Below are 18,402 nucleotides of genomic sequence, written 5' to 3' on the forward strand. Positions count from 1 at the left end.
GAGCACCTTGGAGTTCCCAGGAGCCCGGAAAATGGGAGAAGCAAGCACCCCTGCTCTCCTAGCCTGCAAGGTTCTACGTACACTTACTATCTGCCAATTTTGAGCAAAACCTGCCCTAGGGCCTTTCAGTCCCTGACTGAGCTCCCTTTTCAGCCTGTTCAATCAAACCCTGGCTGGCCCTGGACTGCAAGCATATCCTTGAAGTCTCAGATAGCCCCAGCGCTCTATGCCAACCCAGGTGCCCAGAGCCCCCAGGCCCGCTCAAGTGATTCCATGAAGTATACGAACCCAGCCTCCCATTGCCCTCAATATTTGAAATGCTGGGAGCTGGGGCTTCTGGAACCATCAGTCTGGAGAGTATAAGAGCTAATTATAATAAGTTACCATTAATTAAATGCAATTCACTATATATTATATCAATAATCTTAGGCCTTATAGCAAATCCCATTTCCAGTTAGACAAAAAAAATGGGCAGAGAGATTACACAAGGTTAAGAGGGTGGGTTCTCAGGTAGAATTAGGTTCCAATCTGGGCTTTATACTTATGAAGATGTGACTTTGTTATTTAGTCACCTGGGCATCAGTTGTTTCTCTCATTGGGTCTTTTTGAGGAGTAAGTGAGCTATGTATGTGAAGTGTTTAGCTACAGCCAGATAGTGCTCAAAGACGGCGGTATTGGTATTGTTTTTGTTTGTTGTTTAATCACTGTGCAGGGTCACATACCTACATGAGATTTCAAGTCCAAGTACATTCTACTTCAAACCTCTTCCTGCTCCTAAGCTAAACTATATGGTCACATGCAGGAAACAGTAATTGGTTCCAAACTACCTAAGGGGTGCTGGGTCCAGCTACCCAGTAGGCCACACCACCTTCCACCTAGGAAGACTACCCTTTCTCTGCTCCCCCAGAGCTAGACTTGGATTCGGGTTCCTGGTGGAACCCGAAGTGTGGTTAGCAACCTTCATTCTGCAGGGACTAGAGTTGCAGTGTGTTCCCATATCGACCTCTACCATCGGTGCCTCTTGGCCATGGAGGCAAAAGACTCCTTCAAACGAGTAATCTGTTCATCAGATAAACTTGTTTCCAAGCGGTGGTATGTCACAAGGAGAAATAGGGGCCCCAAAGTACTACCTTTCTAAGCGAGTCCAGGTTCTGTGCTTGCCCCAGAGTAGAAATTGTATTCCTTCCTTGGTCCACTTCTCAGATGGACAAGCTGAGGCTCAGAGAGCTGCCATGGCTTGGTTGAGGACCACTCCTGGAGGTCATGATTTAGAGAAAGGGTTAAGACACAGACTGCAGTTGGGTTTAGCTCCTGACTAGGGCAGTGTAGGGACAGAGTCCCAGAGAGCAGTTTCCAGGCTCTCGACCTTACGTGGAAAGGTGCTGGCTCAGGTAGTGGATGGCCATCAGCTGTGATCAGATGGCCATCAGCTGTGACCAGTTGGCCATTAGCCAACTATTGTTTTGTATATAACTGCCGTGGTTATGCTAGCAAGCATGGATTGCGGTTAGCAAGTGCAGTTAGCAAGTGTGGTTAGCAAGCAGATTGTGGATTGCAGATTTTGTTGATCCTACTTCCTGTGTCTCGCCTGGCCGCCGTAGAGAATACAGTGGTATGACTCCCCTATCTATGGCTCCAGTTATTGTTCCTATTTGGCCTCACCGTATCCTGCGTTCTTGTGCGGGGAGCGGGAGCTGAGTCCCTGCATTACAGGCAGTGAACTTAGGCAGGTCCCTTTCATCTCAGTTTCTTTGTACAATGGAGACAGAAAGCTGAACTACTTGTTGCTAAGGCCCAGCATTCTCAGCTGAGAGCGTGCCCTTCCCTACCCGGCCACAGGGCCCCAAGCGCTTGGGCCTAGAGGACTACAAGCCCCAGCATGCCTTAGGGGCGGGGCCTAGTGACCGACAGGTGGTTCTGCGAATTGGAGCCCGCCAAGGCGCTCGCGGCGGCGCCTGCGCAGCTGCAAGCAGGCGGGTGGGCTGGTGGCGGTGGACGCGTTGGAGCCGCGGGCCGTCAGGTAAGGGGCGGGAAGGAGGGTCGGGGACGAGGGATCGCGGCAGGAGTCGCGGGCCATGGCCGAGTGGCGGGCGGGGGGCTGAGCCAGCGTGCAACTGCCAGCTCACGCCCTAATGGCAGGGTTTGGGGACAGGATCCAAGGGACGGGGTGGGGGTGGGGCTGTGAGGGGCATGCTCGGGAGGGATTCGATGGGACTGAGGAGCTTGGAGGACTTGCAGCTCGGGGAGGGGAGCTAGGGGCTCTGAGAAGCTCGGCGGTGCAGCATCTCAGGAGGTATGAGGTCATGTGGGGGCCCTGAGGAGAGACGGGGTGCAGCATCTGGAAGATAGGAGGGGATATGAAGGCCCTTAAGGGATCGGGGTGCAGCATTTCAGAAATGTGAAGGAATCTGGGGGCCCTGATGAGATTTGGGATGCATAATCTAAGATTTGAGGGACTCACGGGGCGCTAGGCATTTGGGGCTGCGATATCAGAGGGAGCAGGGTCTGGGGTATCCTGATTGCTAAGGAGGAGGCGTTTTGCAGACGGGATCTGGGGGAAATTGAGAGGGTGAGTTCCTGGACTCAGTGGGAGGCAGTATTTTGTTAGCAAAAAGGGACCTGGCTAAGGTTGGATGGCGACACATGCTGTGGGGGTGGGCAAAGGAGGAAGGCTCAAGGTTGGAGGGATGCACGGTGCCCGGGGGAAGGCAGGAGCGGGGGGCTCACATTGAGGGAGGGCAGGGGTCTGAGGTGTTAAACTGGGAAGCAGGGTTGAAGGCCGCAGAGATTTGGAAACAGGTTAGAGGATGTATGTCAGAGGGATTCACCGGAGTGAAGACTCGGTGAGGGTTTTAATAGAGAGCCCGAAAGGTTTGGATTCTGTTGTGTAAGAGGGTTGGGAACTGGATTTGGGGTGGTTTGAATGGCGGGGTGGGGATGTCATAACGGGGCCATAGAATTAAATCCCCCGGATAGATGTGTAGTAGGTTGGCGTCATAGGTGGCTAAAGGAATTTTCCTGAAGTCTCTGCACAGGAAGCAAAGAGAGTTCCGGGGACCCAAGGACCTAGAAGTAATGTATGAAACTGTGCGTGTGTGAAGTTCAGCAGAGCTCGGGTTCAGCAACAAAGTCATAAATCTTCAGCGGTCAGGACTCCTGAAGGGAGCCTGCCTTTGTGAGAGGCTGAATCTCCCTCCCGTGTTAATCAAAGATTCCGTATCACGAGGCAGCCATGGTACCTGCCGCTAGCCTGACTGTGAACCGAGGCCTGCTGAAAGTGGCCGGATTGAGGGGACGAGAGAGGGGCCCAAGGGGACATGGAGCAGGAAACTATTCAAGGTCATCTATCTAAGCTCCCGTTTGCCCGTCTCTCCAAGCTGGGATAGTAAATGATACGTAAGACCTCCAGGGAACGCGTGGAGCATGATCTCAGGCCTTATTTCCCGCGTCAGTGAAACATGTGGATTGCACTCGTGCTATATAAGGCCCATTGCAGCTCAAAGAGGCAGTAAGCCCTGTGAATGACGTGTTTGGGCTGGGACAGACACAAGAAAAGGGGAACTCACGTGTACTGAGCATCTCTTCCTGTACCCAGTTCTGAAGCGATGGTTCCTAACTGGGGGCGATTTTGTCTGGAGACATTTTTGGTTGTCGCAGTTGGGGTGTGGGGTACGACTCGCCTCAGTGGGTAGACACCAGGGATGCAGTTAAACATCCTTCAGCGCACCGGACAGCCCTCACAATAAAGAATTGTCTGCTCCAAAATGTGAACAGTGCCCAAGATGAGGAACCCTGCTCTCACGGCAGCTATCCTGGATTCAAACCCTGGCTCTGTCTCTTCCTGCCTGTGTGATCTTGAATGAGTTCCTTAACCTCCAAGGAGGCTCTTCATCTGTAAAATGGGGTTAATAACAGGACTACCTTAGAGGATTATTGTGAAGATTCAGTGAAGTAAATCAAGAGTGCCTAGCAGGTGCTCCCAATTTAGTATTTTTAAAAGTTTGATATCTGCTTTCTTAGTTTTCATAATAGCCCTACGAAGCAGGCTCCGTTTTTACACGTAAGGAAACTAAGGCGTAGGAAGTGACTTGCCTAAGGTTCCATAGCTAAGAATGGCAGAGCAGGCTCATAGTCTGATCTCTGTAACCCTGTGTGTATTCCCTCTTCCCTTGCTTCCTCCTTGCCAGACCTGTGTCGTCTTCTTATCTCAGCTGATTCCCCTCTCGTGAAAGGATTGCCTAGTGAGTATTGCTGAATATCGAACTGAACTTGAAAGGGGTTACATCTGTCTGATTATATAGGGAGGAGCCCCGGACTTTGTTCTTGATTTGCTCTTAGAACAGGACCAGTGGTTAGATAAGGGAAGGAGCTTTAGGTTGGCCGACAGGATGAGGTATAAGAGACTAGAAGGTGTGGTACGGAGGCCATTGGCTTGAAACACGACCTCATAGCAGGGACTGAGGCTGAAGACATTCGTAACTTGTTCTGAATGATCTCCCTCGGGCTTCTTTCCCCTGGGACAGAGTAACAGTCTTTGCTCTCTCAGCTCCAGGACTAGCTATGGCATTGCTGAAGCCAGTTCAGAAACCTCATAGGACGACGAGAAGGCAAGAGACTTAGCTGGAATAGTCACACACACCCTTAAGGACAATATGTAGTAGAAATTGAGTCAGCCTGAGAATCACAGGCTTACAGTCCAACATCCTTCCTCTGCTGCTAATTTGCGCAGTGAGCTTGGACGAGTGCTGGCCCTTCTGAGCCTCAATCTACTCGAAATACAGAGAGCTGCCACCTATTGCATACTTACCATGTGCGTTATCTCTGTTAGTCCTGACAGTGATCCAGTCCACAATCGAGGTGTCAGTCCCATTTTACAGATGAGAAAACCATGAAGTTAGAGGGTACACCAAGGCGAAGTGGCAAAGCAGGGATACAGCCGCGATTCTGTCTGACTCCCAAGTGACACTATACTAGTCTTGTTAGAAAGCCTTTTCCAATGCTACAGAACCCATACTCATGTCTGGAGAGTGGCTGGTAGTCCAAAGTTGACAAGGCCCTTGGAGGGGATCCCTGGCCATGCACACCAATGTGCTGCCTCTGTGACACTCTCTCCGTGAGGGGCTACTGGGAAAACAATCGGATTTAAAACTCCTTCCTAGGGGCCTTTTCCAGCCCCTCAGCCAGACCGCCCGGAGCCTAATCAGCTGCGGAGCTGTGACATCCTTTCAGTCCATGTGGCTTCATGGCTGGGAGTGGACACACCTGGGTTTGAACCCCAGTTCTACCACTTCCCAGCTTTGAAACCTTGGCCAGGTTGCTTTTCTCTGAGCCTTGATTTCCTTATTTATAAAGAAGAATAACACACATGTCACATAGTTCTGAGAATAAGAGATCATGTATAAAAGGTGCCTGGCATTCAATAAATGGTAGTTTTCTGAGAGGTACGAGAGGAAGGGGGTGCTGGGAGGGAACTGGGTGTTGGTTTGGCAATTTTTAGTGACCCTGAGCAGTTAGGCTCCCCCAGACTCCCATCCGCTCTTGTACCTTTCCCAGGATCGGCTTCCTGATCCTTTAATCAGTATTTCGTGATTAAATGAACGTGTGCTATATATGCAGAGAAAGGAACTGAAAGAGATGAGTTGGAAGTCCCCTGAGAAAAGATGTTTTTCCCTTGTCCTGTGTTTCTTGTCACATTGGCAGGATTGCTATTACCCAGATATTTGTGGAAGATGCAAGGGACCCTTCCTAGGTCCTTCGGTTTTAGAGGAAAGACGGAACAGACACGCGTTTTCCCAGCAAACTCCATTATTGATTTAACCTGTCCTTGACATAGTCCAGCTAAAGTTTCCTTTCCCACAAGCATTTCCTCCGGGGTTGTTTCACGTGTCCCCGACTGTACAGCTTTGGGGTCAATCCTGTTTCCCTGTAAACCCCCATTTGACGAGTCTCTTCTAGCTGTTGGCAGGTGCCTTAAAAGCACCCCGAGTAAACTTCAGAATCCTTTCCTACACAGGGGACTGGGTGTCAGGTGGGGGCCTCACCGACTTTCTTAACTTCAGTCCTGCTAGCCCCTCCCCCCCCCACCCCCCCCAGGGATCACTGGAGCCTGGAGAGGGGAATGCACTCAATCAGCATTCCATTCCAAAGCAGGAGGAAGAAATGCAGTTTACAAAGCTATCCTGAAAGGAAATGTGAGAAACCTTGCAGAAGTGTCAAACCAGGGCAGTGTGTCACTAGTAGGACAGACCTTTGTGTCTTGTGAAAAGGAAATGTGGTACTACTGCTTTACATGTGTTCTAGTTTTTAGGTGAAGAGCTCTGTTCATGTCTGTTTTTGTTCAAAGTTACAGCGCCAGGGTTTGACTCAGTAGGTGCTCAGTAAATATTTGTTTAATTGCCTGAAGTTCTCCAGTTTTGCTCACGGACGAAGCGCGTGTGTAGGGTATAGAGGCATCTAACGAAGCGCGTGTGTAGGGTATAGAGGCATCTAGAGAACTGCCCCGTGGTGGGGATTCAAGCATTGGATGGAGATTTGAAGCCTTAGGTCATCCCCAATCCTGTGATTCTGAGATCAGGTGAGAGAATGTTCAGGAAAGGCTCAGAATTTTTATTTCTGAAACGTGTGTCTGTATCTGATAGCTTGGGTAGGGTCTGCCCATTGACAAGTGCCTGCTCATTTCTTCTCATTGGCTAGGCCGTGGCCACCACCACTGCTGCCCCAGCCACTGAGAACTATTACTTACTGCACAGTTAAGTGTATATACCTTGCTTGGCTCTGTACTAAGGGCTTTATACACATAATGTCGTTTAATTTTTACAATAACCTTGTGAGGAAGACACTATTTTAAAGCCTTTTTGCTTAAATAAACAGAACTAGAGAGGTTCGAGGACTTGCCCAAGTCCCCACGGTAAATGGTAGGGATCTAAAAAGCGTGATTCCAGAGCCCACTGTCTTAATCTACGTGACACCGCCCACGCCCTGTTCTTGCCTGCTAGTCCTAGTTCTGCCACACGATTAGGGAGGTCTGGGTGTCTCTCTCCCGTCCTGCGTTTACTCATGTACGTTACTGTTGGAGATCACTACTAATTGCAGCATTCCATATTTAGTCCCTGCAAGGAGCTGAAGCAGCTTATTTTCGGAGCAAGAGAAGTGGTGAATCCATGCGCCCGTCAGTTTCTAGCATGGCTTTCTCGTGTTCTCACTCAGATTCCTTCAAAGCTGACCAGTCCTTGCATTGATCTTTATATGCCACGAAAAGAAAGATGTTTCACCCTTTCAAAATGCAGTTTGGAAACGGAATGCTTGATACCGGTACTGGTGATTGTTGGCCCTGTTCCTGATTGCTGGTTATCCTAATTTTAGTAACAGTCTTTCATTGCATACCTACCAGTTTCCAGGGTAAGCATTTTATAAGCTTGACATGCCTAGTTGTCACAGTACCTTTTTATAAAGTAAAAAAAAAAACAACACACGTATAGTTAAATAACTTGCCTACTGTCCCACAACTTATACATAATAATGCAGATTTGACGCTAGTTCTGTTGGACTTCAAGGTTCATGGTTGTTTTGTTTTGTTTTGTTTTTTTCTGCTACTCTGGTTATTTTTGTCATGGACTAGGGAAAGCCTGGTGGTGCCAGAAGTAACTAGATTAAGCTAGAGTATGACTATAAAATTTTCCCGAGTCTTAGGGCAGCTGAAACAAACACAGCTCAAGGGGTAGCTTCTCATCTGGAGCTGAAAAGCTGGGCTGGTATCCGGAAGGGACGTGCACCATGAGATCAAAGGAGTGGGGGGTAAACTGATGTGAGGTAAGGTGAGGCGTCAGGAGTTCATAACACGGAATGAACAGGAAACATGTGCAGAGTATCATGAGGGCAACCGAGATTATAAACAGCATGTTGGAGGTTCATTCTGACTGGTTTTCGATTTTATGGCGGGCAGAAAATGGGCAGCTAACTAACTTAACGACTTGGGATGGTAAGACAATTCCTTTCACCCCTCTGGTCTTCAGGGAAACTGAGTTCGAATTGCCTTTCCATCTGAATCATTCTCAGTATTAACAGTGACGACCAGATGCGCCCTTCTGGGGGAGAGGGACTGGACCCGTCTGTCACGTAGCTCTGCATCAGGCTAGGATCCTGTATTCCCAGGTCAGAGAAATGGGAGACAGGGTCCAGGCTTTATCCAGGTCTGAGGCTATCTCCATGCCTGATGCTTTAGTGATGGGAGCTCCTGTCTGCGTAGCAAAGCCCGGCAGCTTTGAGGCAGGGATCCTCGACATTGTGTCCTGCCTCAGAGAGCCCAGTGAAGCTAAAGACAGCTGAAATAACTTGGGGCTGTGGCTGTGGGCGTAGGAAGTTCATTTTTAAAGGGGACAGTTTAGACAGGGAGGCAAGGAGCTTTTTAAGGGAGAAAGTGGTATGATATTGCAGAAAGCTGGGGAAAAATTTTGTTGGTATTTTTACAAGTTGGCAGACTTGTGTAATGAGCTGATCTGCAGTAGCAGTTCTGGGAAGAACAGATGTCCCTACGCTTTGTAAGGTGACGTGCTCTGGATCCAAACACCAAATATCACCCTCAGCCTGTTGGGATGGTGGGAGGACTGAAGCTATGTTATTGGTTTAGAACTGAGAATGTTTGCGTGGATCCTGAGTTCGGCTGCTGTCAGTTTTTCTATACTATTGCCCCCAGACCCCTGGCATTTAAGGATTCAGTATTCACAGTTTCAGACATTTACATGAGATCTCATAGGTTCATGATGTGTGGTCATGTCTTACTTTGCTGAGGCATGGATTTGAGTCAGAACCAGTAGCTGTGTGGGCGCGGGTCACTCAGCTAATAAATCAATGTAACTCATAACAGCTAAATCTCGTAACATGCATCTTATCGTTCCTTCTTCCACGTGGAGGAAATTATAGCTATAAGGCTGCATTTCTCAGAGGACAGTTTGGAGAGCATTTGTTAATAAGTGTTACATGACAGTTAAAAAAAAATAGCTTGAAGTAATGTTGGGTTAAGCAAAGTTAAAGATACACGTTTTGCAGGGTTGCACCATGTTTGAGCGGTGTGACCTGGAACTTGTTCTTCTGAGCCTTAGTTTCCTCATCTGTAAAATAGGATAATAGAAGTAGTGCCAACTTCAAAGGGTCATTAGGAGGATTAAGTGAGATTATAGGAAGCATTGAGCATGGTACCCAGCACGTCGTTGTAGGTACTAGATGTATACTATTTCCTGTCCAGTGAAAGGGATAGATTTCAGGGAGGCAGGACTGGTGTTAGATAAATTGTGCATGTCTGCTGCAGAATTTGTCAGATTGCCATCCGAAGCTAAATATGGGGGAAATTTGTGATAAGTATCTCTGCATTGACTCCCCTTCTTCTCTGCCGGGGAAAAAGAGTTGATGACATTTGCAAAGCTTCCCTCAGATGGCTGCACTGCCTTTCAAACCAAGCTCAGTTAACCTCCTCCTTGGTGGTTGACCATCTGCGTATCACGAGACTGCACAGAGGCAGCTGTAGGGTTTGCATTCGAGGAGAGCTGAGTTTATCCACGTGCCTCACCTTGCTAAATCGATTCATTCTAATTTGGGGAGTAGACTGACAATGACATAAGGCTGCAGAGCGCTGCAGTCTCTGTGGTTCTGCTTCACGAGCATGTTGCGCATTGAGGAGGGTGGGAGCCTTCAGGGTATGTACTGCGGGAGCAGGGGCTGCTCCAGGCCTAAAATACAGTGTCCTGATAAAGCACTCCCATTTGTAAAATCATCTGGCCTTGAGTCTTTGGCTCTCTTAGCTCTCCCACCCTAATCCACTCAGTGTATAATTCTGAGTGATTATACTTCTGGAAGTGTATTGCTCAGATCATCTTCTTCCCGTTCCCACCCCCTGTTCCCTGTTCAGGCTCCCCGGTACGGGCACCAAGCACTTCCGCAGTGGCTTCCAAACTAGTTTCTCTGCGCTTTCCCCCACTCCATTCAAGCGGTGCTCACATCAGCTCCCTGCTCCAAATCATGCATTGCCTCACTATGTCCCGCGGTTCAAAGGTCTCATTCACCATGCCCCGATTTCCAAACCAGTTAGTATAACCCCCTCACCCCCCCGCAGTGTCCCCCACGCTTTTACCTAAGGATGAGAGGAAAGAAAACACGTTTCTTTAAGACCTTTTGGGTGCTGATCCAAACCTTAGTGTTTAATACAGCACACATATCTCATCTAAGGCTACATGGTCCTGAGAAGGCAGTGTTCTCCTCATTGTACAGATGAGGAAACAAACCCAGAGAGGCCACGTGTGCTCTGTGCTCTTTCTGATGCACTGAAGTCCTGTCCTTGCCTGTCCTTTCTGTGCTCTGTTAAGGCTGTGCTCTTTGCCTAGACACCTTGTCCACCATCTCCACCCACCTGTTCATCCTTCCAGGTCCCTGTAAAATGCCATCGCCCCTCAGGAAAATCCGTTTTCCCTGCACATTAGAGTGAATCCCTCTTAGCCTCCATCAGACTTCGTTTATATGTCACTTATGATACTACTTTCTGCCTTGATTATTATTTGCCTACACGCCTTGTCTGCTGTCCTAAAGTTTTGGCATCTGAAGGGCAGCATTTGTATCCTGAAAACCTGAGTGTCTAGTGCAGTACATGGTACCTAGTCTTAGATGAGTGGATACGTGGGTAGTTAGGAGGCCAGATGGATGGAAAATGCGTATATTTTTCTGATCTAATGTTTTGCTAATCATCATAATTTTCTATTTGGATGATTCCTCGACATGACAAAATAAACTACAGACGCGATAAAAAAAGCCTCCAAGCTTTTGCTCACACAGTTTTCTTTGCTTAAAATACCTTTATCCTTCATTGCCTTGTTTCTTTCAAGACATATCTCAGGAGTGTCACTACTCCTGGGAAGCCTTCCCCACTTCCTCTAGATAGAATCCCTTACTCCATCCTCTGCATTCCTGCAGAATTCTGTGTGTAATTTTTTCCTGTACGTAATTTTTTCCATGCTTTTCTCCTAATACAAATCATGAGTTGTACACTTCACAAAATATAAAAATAATCACTAACGTTGATCAAGCATACTACCTGTCACGTGCTATACTAAGCGCATCGTACTCACCATGTTATTTAACCCCTCTAAAAACCATCAAAAGGAGACACCAGTATTGTTTCAATTTTATAGATGGGTGATGGGGAAATGAGCTTTGGGAAGTTTAGGTGACTTCCTTCAAGTCACACGACTAAGTAAGTATGAAGACACTCCAGAACCTGAATTTTTATCCACTATGGGATGCCTCGTCGATTTTGGTTCCCTCACACAAAGTAGACTTCACTAAATATCTGTTCGGGAAGTGAATGACTGGATGAGGGATGGTAGCTATTGTCTAACTGCTTCTTGAGTGAAGTAATTCACATAGGCGATGGAATAACGGCTCCCGCTTCTCTTTAGCAGAGTCTCCCCTTCTGGAGCATGCCCCCCGAGCTGTTCCGTTCCGGGCTGTGCTAGCAGGACCCTTCCCAGGAAGAGCAATGGCAGCGGCGGCGGCGGCGGCGGCTTCGCACCTGAACCTGGACGCCCTCCGCGAGGTGCTGGAATGCCCCATCTGCATGGAGTCCTTCACCGAGGAGCAGCTGCGGCCCAAGCTCCTGCACTGCGGCCACACCATCTGCCGCCAGTGCCTGGAGAAGCTCCTGGCCAGTAGCATCAACGGCGTCCGCTGTCCCTTCTGCAGCAAGATCACGCGCATCACCAGCCTGTCACAGCTGACAGACAACCTGACGGTGCTGAAGATCATCGACACGGCGGGGCTCAGCGAGGCGGTGGGGCTGCTGATGTGCCGGGCGTGCGGGCGGCGCCTGCCGCGGCGCTTCTGCCGCACCTGCGGCCTGGTGCTGTGCGAGCCGTGCCGCGAGGCCGACCACCAGCCCCCCGGCCACTGCACGCTGCCCGTGAAGGAGGCGGCCGACGAGCGGCGCCGGGACTTTGGCGAGAAGTTGGCCCACCTGCGGGAGCTCATGGGGGAGCTGCAGCGGCGGAAGGTCGCCTTGGAGGGCGTCTCCAAGGACCTGCAGGCCAGGTACAAGGCGGTGCTGCAGGAGTACGGGCACGAGGAGCGCAGGGTCCAGGAGGAGCTGGCTCGCTCTCGGAAGTTCTTCACAGGCTCCTTGGCCGAGGTGGAGAAATGCAACAGTCAGGTGGTGGAGGAGCAGAGTTACCTGCTAAACATCGCGGAGGTGCAGGCCGTGTCTCGCTGCGACTACTTCCTGGCCAAGATGAAGCAGGCGGACGTCGCCCTCCTGGAGGAGACGGCCGACGAGGAGGAGCCGGAGCTCACGGCCAGCCTGCCCCGGGAGCTCACCCTGCAGGACGTGGAGCTCCTGAAGGTGGGCCACGTCGGGCCCCTGCAGATTGGGCAGGCTGTGAAGAAGCCTCGCACGGTCAACATGGAAGACTCCTGGGCGATGGAGGCCGCGGCCTCTGCTGCCTCCAGCTCTGTTACATTTAGAGAGATGGACATGAGCCCCGAGGAAGTGGCTGCCAGCCCCAGGTCCTCACCTGCTAAGCAGCGGGGTTCCGAGACGGCCGCCAACGTCCAGCAGTGTCTCTTTCTCAAGAAGATGGGGGCCAAAGGCAGCACCCCAGGCATGTTCAACCTCCCCGTCAGCCTCTATGTGACCAGTCAGGGGGAGGTGCTGGTGGCCGACCGCGGCAACTACCGGATCCAGGTCTTCACCCGCAAAGGCTTTTTGAAAGAGATTCGCCGCAGCCCTAGCGGCATCGATAGCTTCGTGCTGAGCTTCCTGGGGGCTGACCTGCCCAATCTCACTCCTCTCTCGGTGGCCATGAACTGCCATGGGCTGATTGGCGTGACTGACAGCTATGACAACTCCCTCAAAGTGTACACCTTGGATGGCCACTGTGTGGCATGTCACAGGAGCCAGCTGAGCAAACCCTGGGGCATCACAGCCCTGCCGTCTGGCCAGTTCGTGGTAACCGATGTGGAAGGGGGAAAGCTCTGGTGCTTTACCGTTGACCGAGGAGAAGGGGTGGTCAAATACACCTGCCTGTGCAGTGCTGTGCGCCCCAAGTTTGTCACCTGTGATGCCGAGGGCACCGTCTACTTCACCCAGGGCTTGGGCCTTAATTTGGAGAATCGGCAGAATGAGCACCACCTAGAGGGCGGCTTCTCCATCGGCTCCGTGGGCCCTGATGGGCAGCTCGGTCGCCAGATTAGCCACTTCTTCTCGGAGAACGAGGATTTCCGCTGCATTGCTGGCATGTGTGTGGATGCCCGTGGTGACCTCATCGTGGCGGATAGTAGCCGCAAGGAAATTCTCCACTTTCCCAAGGGTGGGGGCTACAGCGTCCTTATCCGAGAGGGGCTCACGTGTCCAGTGGGCATCGCCCTCACTCCTAAGGGGCAGCTGCTGGTCTTGGACTGTTGGGATCACTGCATCAAGATTTACAGCTACCACCTGAGAAGATACTCCACCCCTTAGGGCCTGGGAAATAGCGGTTTCTTCTGTTCCCCGGCCAACTTCCCTTCCCTGATCCCTTGGTTGTCGGTGGTACTGTAGAGTAGACCTGGCCTGTGTCCTCATTCCAGCTGGCTAGTCCTAGAAGTTTAGAAGCTCTTTTAGTTTTTTATTTGCATTATCTCCCCCACCCCACCCCAAATTTAGAGCTGTCACAGATGAATTGCCCCAAACAGGACCCATGGTGGAGTAGCTGAAGCCTGACTAGAACTTAAGGCACTTCCAAGGCTTCAGGAGAGAACCTTTGCCCCGAATTTGGAATTTGCCCTCGTGGTGAACCCTCGCTGGTGTTCCTCTCTTTTGGCTTTGATGACCCTGCTCCATTATTTCCTTCCTATTGTAACGTGTTTCATCTGTGACACTTTCTCTTCAACTCTGCTGCATTCGGTGTACATGCTTCAGTGGGGTCTGCTCCATCTTTCAGTGACATTGTAGACATCATATCCTTGTGGCCTGATGTCACATCTGATCACCTTTACCAGTGTGGAAGCTCATTCATTTAATGCCACCAAGGGAGTTACATAGTCCCTTTGGGAAGGAGTCCCTCTCGGCTCTGGGGGTTTTGTGCCATCTTGGATTGGTCTCTAATCGCGGGTGTGGCAGAGAATGCATTGACCCCAGTTGGTTGGTATTGAAGACTGCAGTCTGGAAATTGCTTGCCTTCTGAAGGAGCATATGGATCGGAATTATGCCAAAGCATAGGAAGATGGGAAAAAAGAAACATAAATGCTAACACAGTCAGCGAACAGTCTTGGATAGTCTCTAGAGCTCATCATTTTTCATACTACCTCTCTCCACTGACCTGTGCGGAGTGTGGTCTGTGGAATTACACAACACAGGCCAGGGCCAGCAAAGTGGGGAGGTGGACACATCTCATTTCATTAGTGAAACAAAACTATCAGGTCCTGATTCTGTATTTTCCTCAAGTGAGTGTGTAGTATTTGGTTTTGGGGTTAATTTCCATTCCTGTATTAAATGATGCATAACTGTTTCTTCGTCACTGGCGTTCATCTTTTCATTAAATGCGGGATTTGGGAGGTGAGGAGAGGGTAAGTGACACCACACTGTTTTGCTTCCATGTCCGACAGGGCATTCTTGGAGAGCATTAAGGATCCGCCCAGGTGAAAATTCAGCCAAAAGCACGATCATGTGACAATGATGCAAATCTTATTCCCACATATTCGTAAACGTGTAGAGAACCAACCCCCAAGCTCTAGAGTCACCAGCACCCAGTTCTAAACTGAGTCTTCCACTGTCTCTCTTTTGTCTTTACGATTATCGTTCAGAAAAAGGAAGAAGCCTTGTGTTTTTACGACCAGAAGTGGGTGAGGGACTTTGTGACAACAGTCTTCAAGCTTTGGTGTTTACTAAGCAACATATCTTGCTCTTTAGGTATAGGGCTGACGGCAAGCCAGAGGCAAGTTACCTGCTTTCACGGCAACAAAATCTGCTAAGCTGAGCTAACTCAAAATTGTTATTTTTGCTTTTTTGGTTTTTGGGGGTTTTTTGGTGGTGGTAGCAGACACACTTTTTTTTTGACTTCTGTTGTAATAGTTGCCAAAGGATAGGAAAAGAGATAATTAACGTGATATTGAACTAGTTTGTCTTGTGCTTCCCACCTGGAAAAAGCCCCATGTTCTGATTATGAAATTGCATCCGATTTTTAAAGATTGTGTACTTGAGAGGAAATTTATCCAATTAAAAGTGCATCACAGATGACTCTGTTAGTTATTACAGCCACTGTATCTGTGTTAGCAGCTGGCAGCAGGAGATCTGTCTTTGCTGTCAGTGGGGGACTTCCTGAAGCAATAACAGTGGCTGAGGTCTTTGGCACATGGTTTTCAGCAGGGGAATGAATATTAGGGGCTGGCTTGATAGAAACGAGGCCTAGGATCCTCTAGCTGCTGATGCTTTTGGAAGGAAATGCTATCACTGTTGACATTCAGCATTTAGGTCTGCCGCCTCCCTGACGTCCACTCATGCCTCGGCCCTCAAGTATGGCAGGCACCTGCCGGCTCAACATGGGAATAATGTTTGGTCTGAATGTTTCTGTTTCTTTGATGTGACTCTTAGGCTGCCTTTAGTACAGTCACTTTCAGTTATCTACCATGTTGTCGAAATTGCAGAGTATAAACCCGAGAAACTAATTTGCTCAGTTGCAGCATTTCTTTGAAGTAGCAGTACCTTTATTCAAAGAAAGTCTCACGTGCGAGTCTACATGGAAAACAGCAAAGGGCAACTGCTCTGCTTGAAGCAGTTTGTGGGCCTGTTGAACAGGCATTCGCAACCCTCACTAACCTACGCAACCCTGCAAAACGCTTGCGAACCTACAGAACACTTGCTGGAAACCACTGAACTGTGGCACTGCTAATCTTCCGGTTCCATCACATTAGCCATGTGACCATGGGCAAGTGTTTAACCCTTCCTCTTCTGGGAAATGATGAAAGTGACCCCTACCCCCAGGAAGGGTGTAAGATGTGCGATCACAGATGTGAAAATACCCAGTGTGGTTCTTGGCATAATCAATAAGCAATAGCTAGACTGTCTTCTTTATTGAGTTGTTCAAAAGAGTGGCATGAGGCTGCCCAAGCACTCCAAACAATACCTTCCCTCTTTCTCATTTTACAGATTTCTAGTTGGCAACCAAAACCTTTCTCAGGCATTTCCTCCCCCTAAGCCACAAGTCTCCAAATAAATCTGACCACCTGTTCCTTTTTACCATCTCACTACCTATTTCATGTTTCTATTACTGTATAAGGAACTATATTGCAAATTATTGGTCCACATGTCTGAGCTTTATTGAGGGCTAACTTGAATACCTAGCTTCCAGCACATACTATGGTGCCGAATACAGAGGACATCAGTGTTTCATTGACTATTTGTCTACTTAACTTCATGGTGATGATGGGCTGTAACCTGAGTCTTCCTAACACACCACCCTTCCATTGATTGGATAAAGAGATATGCTCAGGCAAGCCCTTTTATAAGGTATATAAAAACAAAACTAAAGGCAAACAAATGACTTACAGGTTGGTTAAGCCCCTGCTTTCCTTTATCATTCTAAGTAGTTACAGAGAACTTAAAGTTTTGGAGCAATGATTTAGTCAGTATTTATTGAGTACCTACTGTGAGCCAGGCAGGCACTGTGCCAGGTCTTCAGAAAATAATAATTTAATGATAAATGGTATGAATGTGTCTGTCGACTTGCACAGTGTTTCCTGTCTGAAGTATTTGAAATCTTGTGTCCCGTTGCCCCTGGACTTCCTCAAAGGCCTGCGTGACCGTGAGGGTTGGCACCAATGTCCACTCCAGCCGGACAGTCCACAGAGGGCACTCCCTGCCTCCAGTCGGTAGGACACCCTTGGCTCCCGTCTTACAGTGTTCCTGTGGGTAAGGCGAGCAATGCTTACGTACTTGCACTTGGAATCTAGTCCTCAGGAACGGCCTCCTCAAAGTGAAGTGTTACCCAGCTTGGAGGAGGGCAATGGAAGGCAGAGCCGCGTATGACACTCGGGGCTCTATTTTGCCCCTGAGTAGGCAGCTGATTGGTACTCAGGACATGCGGCCCCTCCAGGGATCTCCAGACACAGGAAACAGGAGATGCCTGGCTGAGTTTCACAAGCAGGGCAGGGGTGAGGTACGAGGCTGTTTGGTAACATATACACTTAGACTCCACGCCTACAGCTTGAACTCGCGAATATCATTAATACCCCTAGTACTCTGGCTGACCGGAGTTGGCAAGGCAACTCCGGGACCGACCACGTACTGTGGTGGGGAAGTCACTGGACTAGCTGTGGGTCTGCATCGCAGCTCTGCCTCTTCACTAGCGATGTGGCCTCAGGGGACCCCCGTTCTTCTGGGTCAGTTTCCTTATCCATAAAGTAAGGAGGTTGGGCTGGAGCATCACTAGCATCCCGTCCGGCTCCATGATCTTAGTGCGTTTTTTTAATCATCTAGACTTGTGGTTGAGGCTTCACCCACGTTTTTGCATGACTGCTATAATTTTGTGTTTCCATCAGAGTAGTAGGAAGGACCTGCACTTGGTAATGAGCCCAGGCTTGGTCCAGGTGCTTCCTCTCCCCCAACTAATGTGTCCTCGGATCACTTTAACTAGCTGCTGTCACTCTGTCGAGCTACAGTTTCCTCACCTGGTACAATGAAATGGCAGTTTATGTTTTCAAGGGCTGGTATGAGAATTAAAAGATAATGGGGATAGTATATGTAAAAGAATCTAATTCAGAAAATGTGAGGTGCTCGGCAAATGTGATTTCCACTGGAGAACTGGTACACATTTTTCAAGTTAACACTGGAGGAGATTTCAGACGTGCAACAGCGCTGCTGAGCTTCTTAATTTAAAAGCCTATTGGAGGACAAGGGGGATTGCTGGAAGGGCAGAGGAAAACTCATCCACAAGGATATATCCCACTAGGCAGACTGCATATCAAACCTCAGGCTCGTTATTTGACTGAATTAATTAGGATGGCATCTTGACTGAGATGTTAATGAAGAGAAGATTTTATATATATGTGTGTGTGTGTATATATATATATACACACATATATATATATATATGGAAACACGCATGTTTAGCTATTACTGTCAGTGGCTACAATAAGAGGATTTTTTCCTTCAGGTCAACATTCATTAACTCAAACAATTACCAAAATTAAAATGGGCCATAAATGTCACTATTAGGTGGAGGTAATATACGGTAGTTAAAAATTTGCAACTCTTGGGGAAAAAACTTATAAATATGACAAAGAGTTCTCCTTCTGCACCAACAAACTATATACAGTAACAACCAAAAGAAAAAAAAAATGAATACAGGAAGAGGACACAAAAAACAATTAAAAAAAACTATTGACACAGAGGTC

The 18,402-nt window shown here is 48.8% G+C and overlaps 2 protein-coding genes across 7 annotated transcripts in view; one reads left to right on the top strand and one right to left on the bottom strand.

Moving 5' to 3' along the window:
• Nucleotides 1-18,402, bottom strand: part of ASTN2 (astrotactin 2) — an 836,425-nt gene that overhangs the window by 196,158 nt on the left and 621,865 nt on the right. The window lies entirely within an intron of this gene.
• Nucleotides 1,928-15,101, top strand: TRIM32 (tripartite motif containing 32). Of its 2 annotated transcripts, none has more exons than XM_033122815.1 (2): nucleotides 1,928-2,020; nucleotides 11,445-15,101. In XM_033122815.1, the coding sequence occupies exon 2, from the start codon at nucleotides 11,522-11,524 to the stop codon at nucleotides 13,490-13,492; it is 1,971 nt and encodes a 656-aa protein (XP_032978706.1). In that variant the 5' UTR covers nucleotides 1,928-2,020; nucleotides 11,445-11,521; the 3' UTR covers nucleotides 13,493-15,101. The 2 variants fall into 2 exon arrangements, with proteins under 2 accessions (XP_032978706.1, XP_032978705.1); XM_033122814.1 differs by having other exon boundaries at nucleotides 1,955-2,020; nucleotides 11,442-15,100.

This window comes from Rhinolophus ferrumequinum, chromosome 12 (genome assembly GCF_004115265.2).
Source record: "Rhinolophus ferrumequinum isolate MPI-CBG mRhiFer1 chromosome 12, mRhiFer1_v1.p, whole genome shotgun sequence".
NCBI lineage: Eukaryota > Metazoa > Chordata > Mammalia > Chiroptera > Rhinolophidae > Rhinolophus > Rhinolophus ferrumequinum.

Coding starts and splice junctions, on each gene's coding strand:
- TRIM32 (XM_033122815.1), top strand. CDS start 11,522: ATGGCAGCGGCGGCGGCGGCGGCGGCTTCGCACCTGAACCTGGACGCC.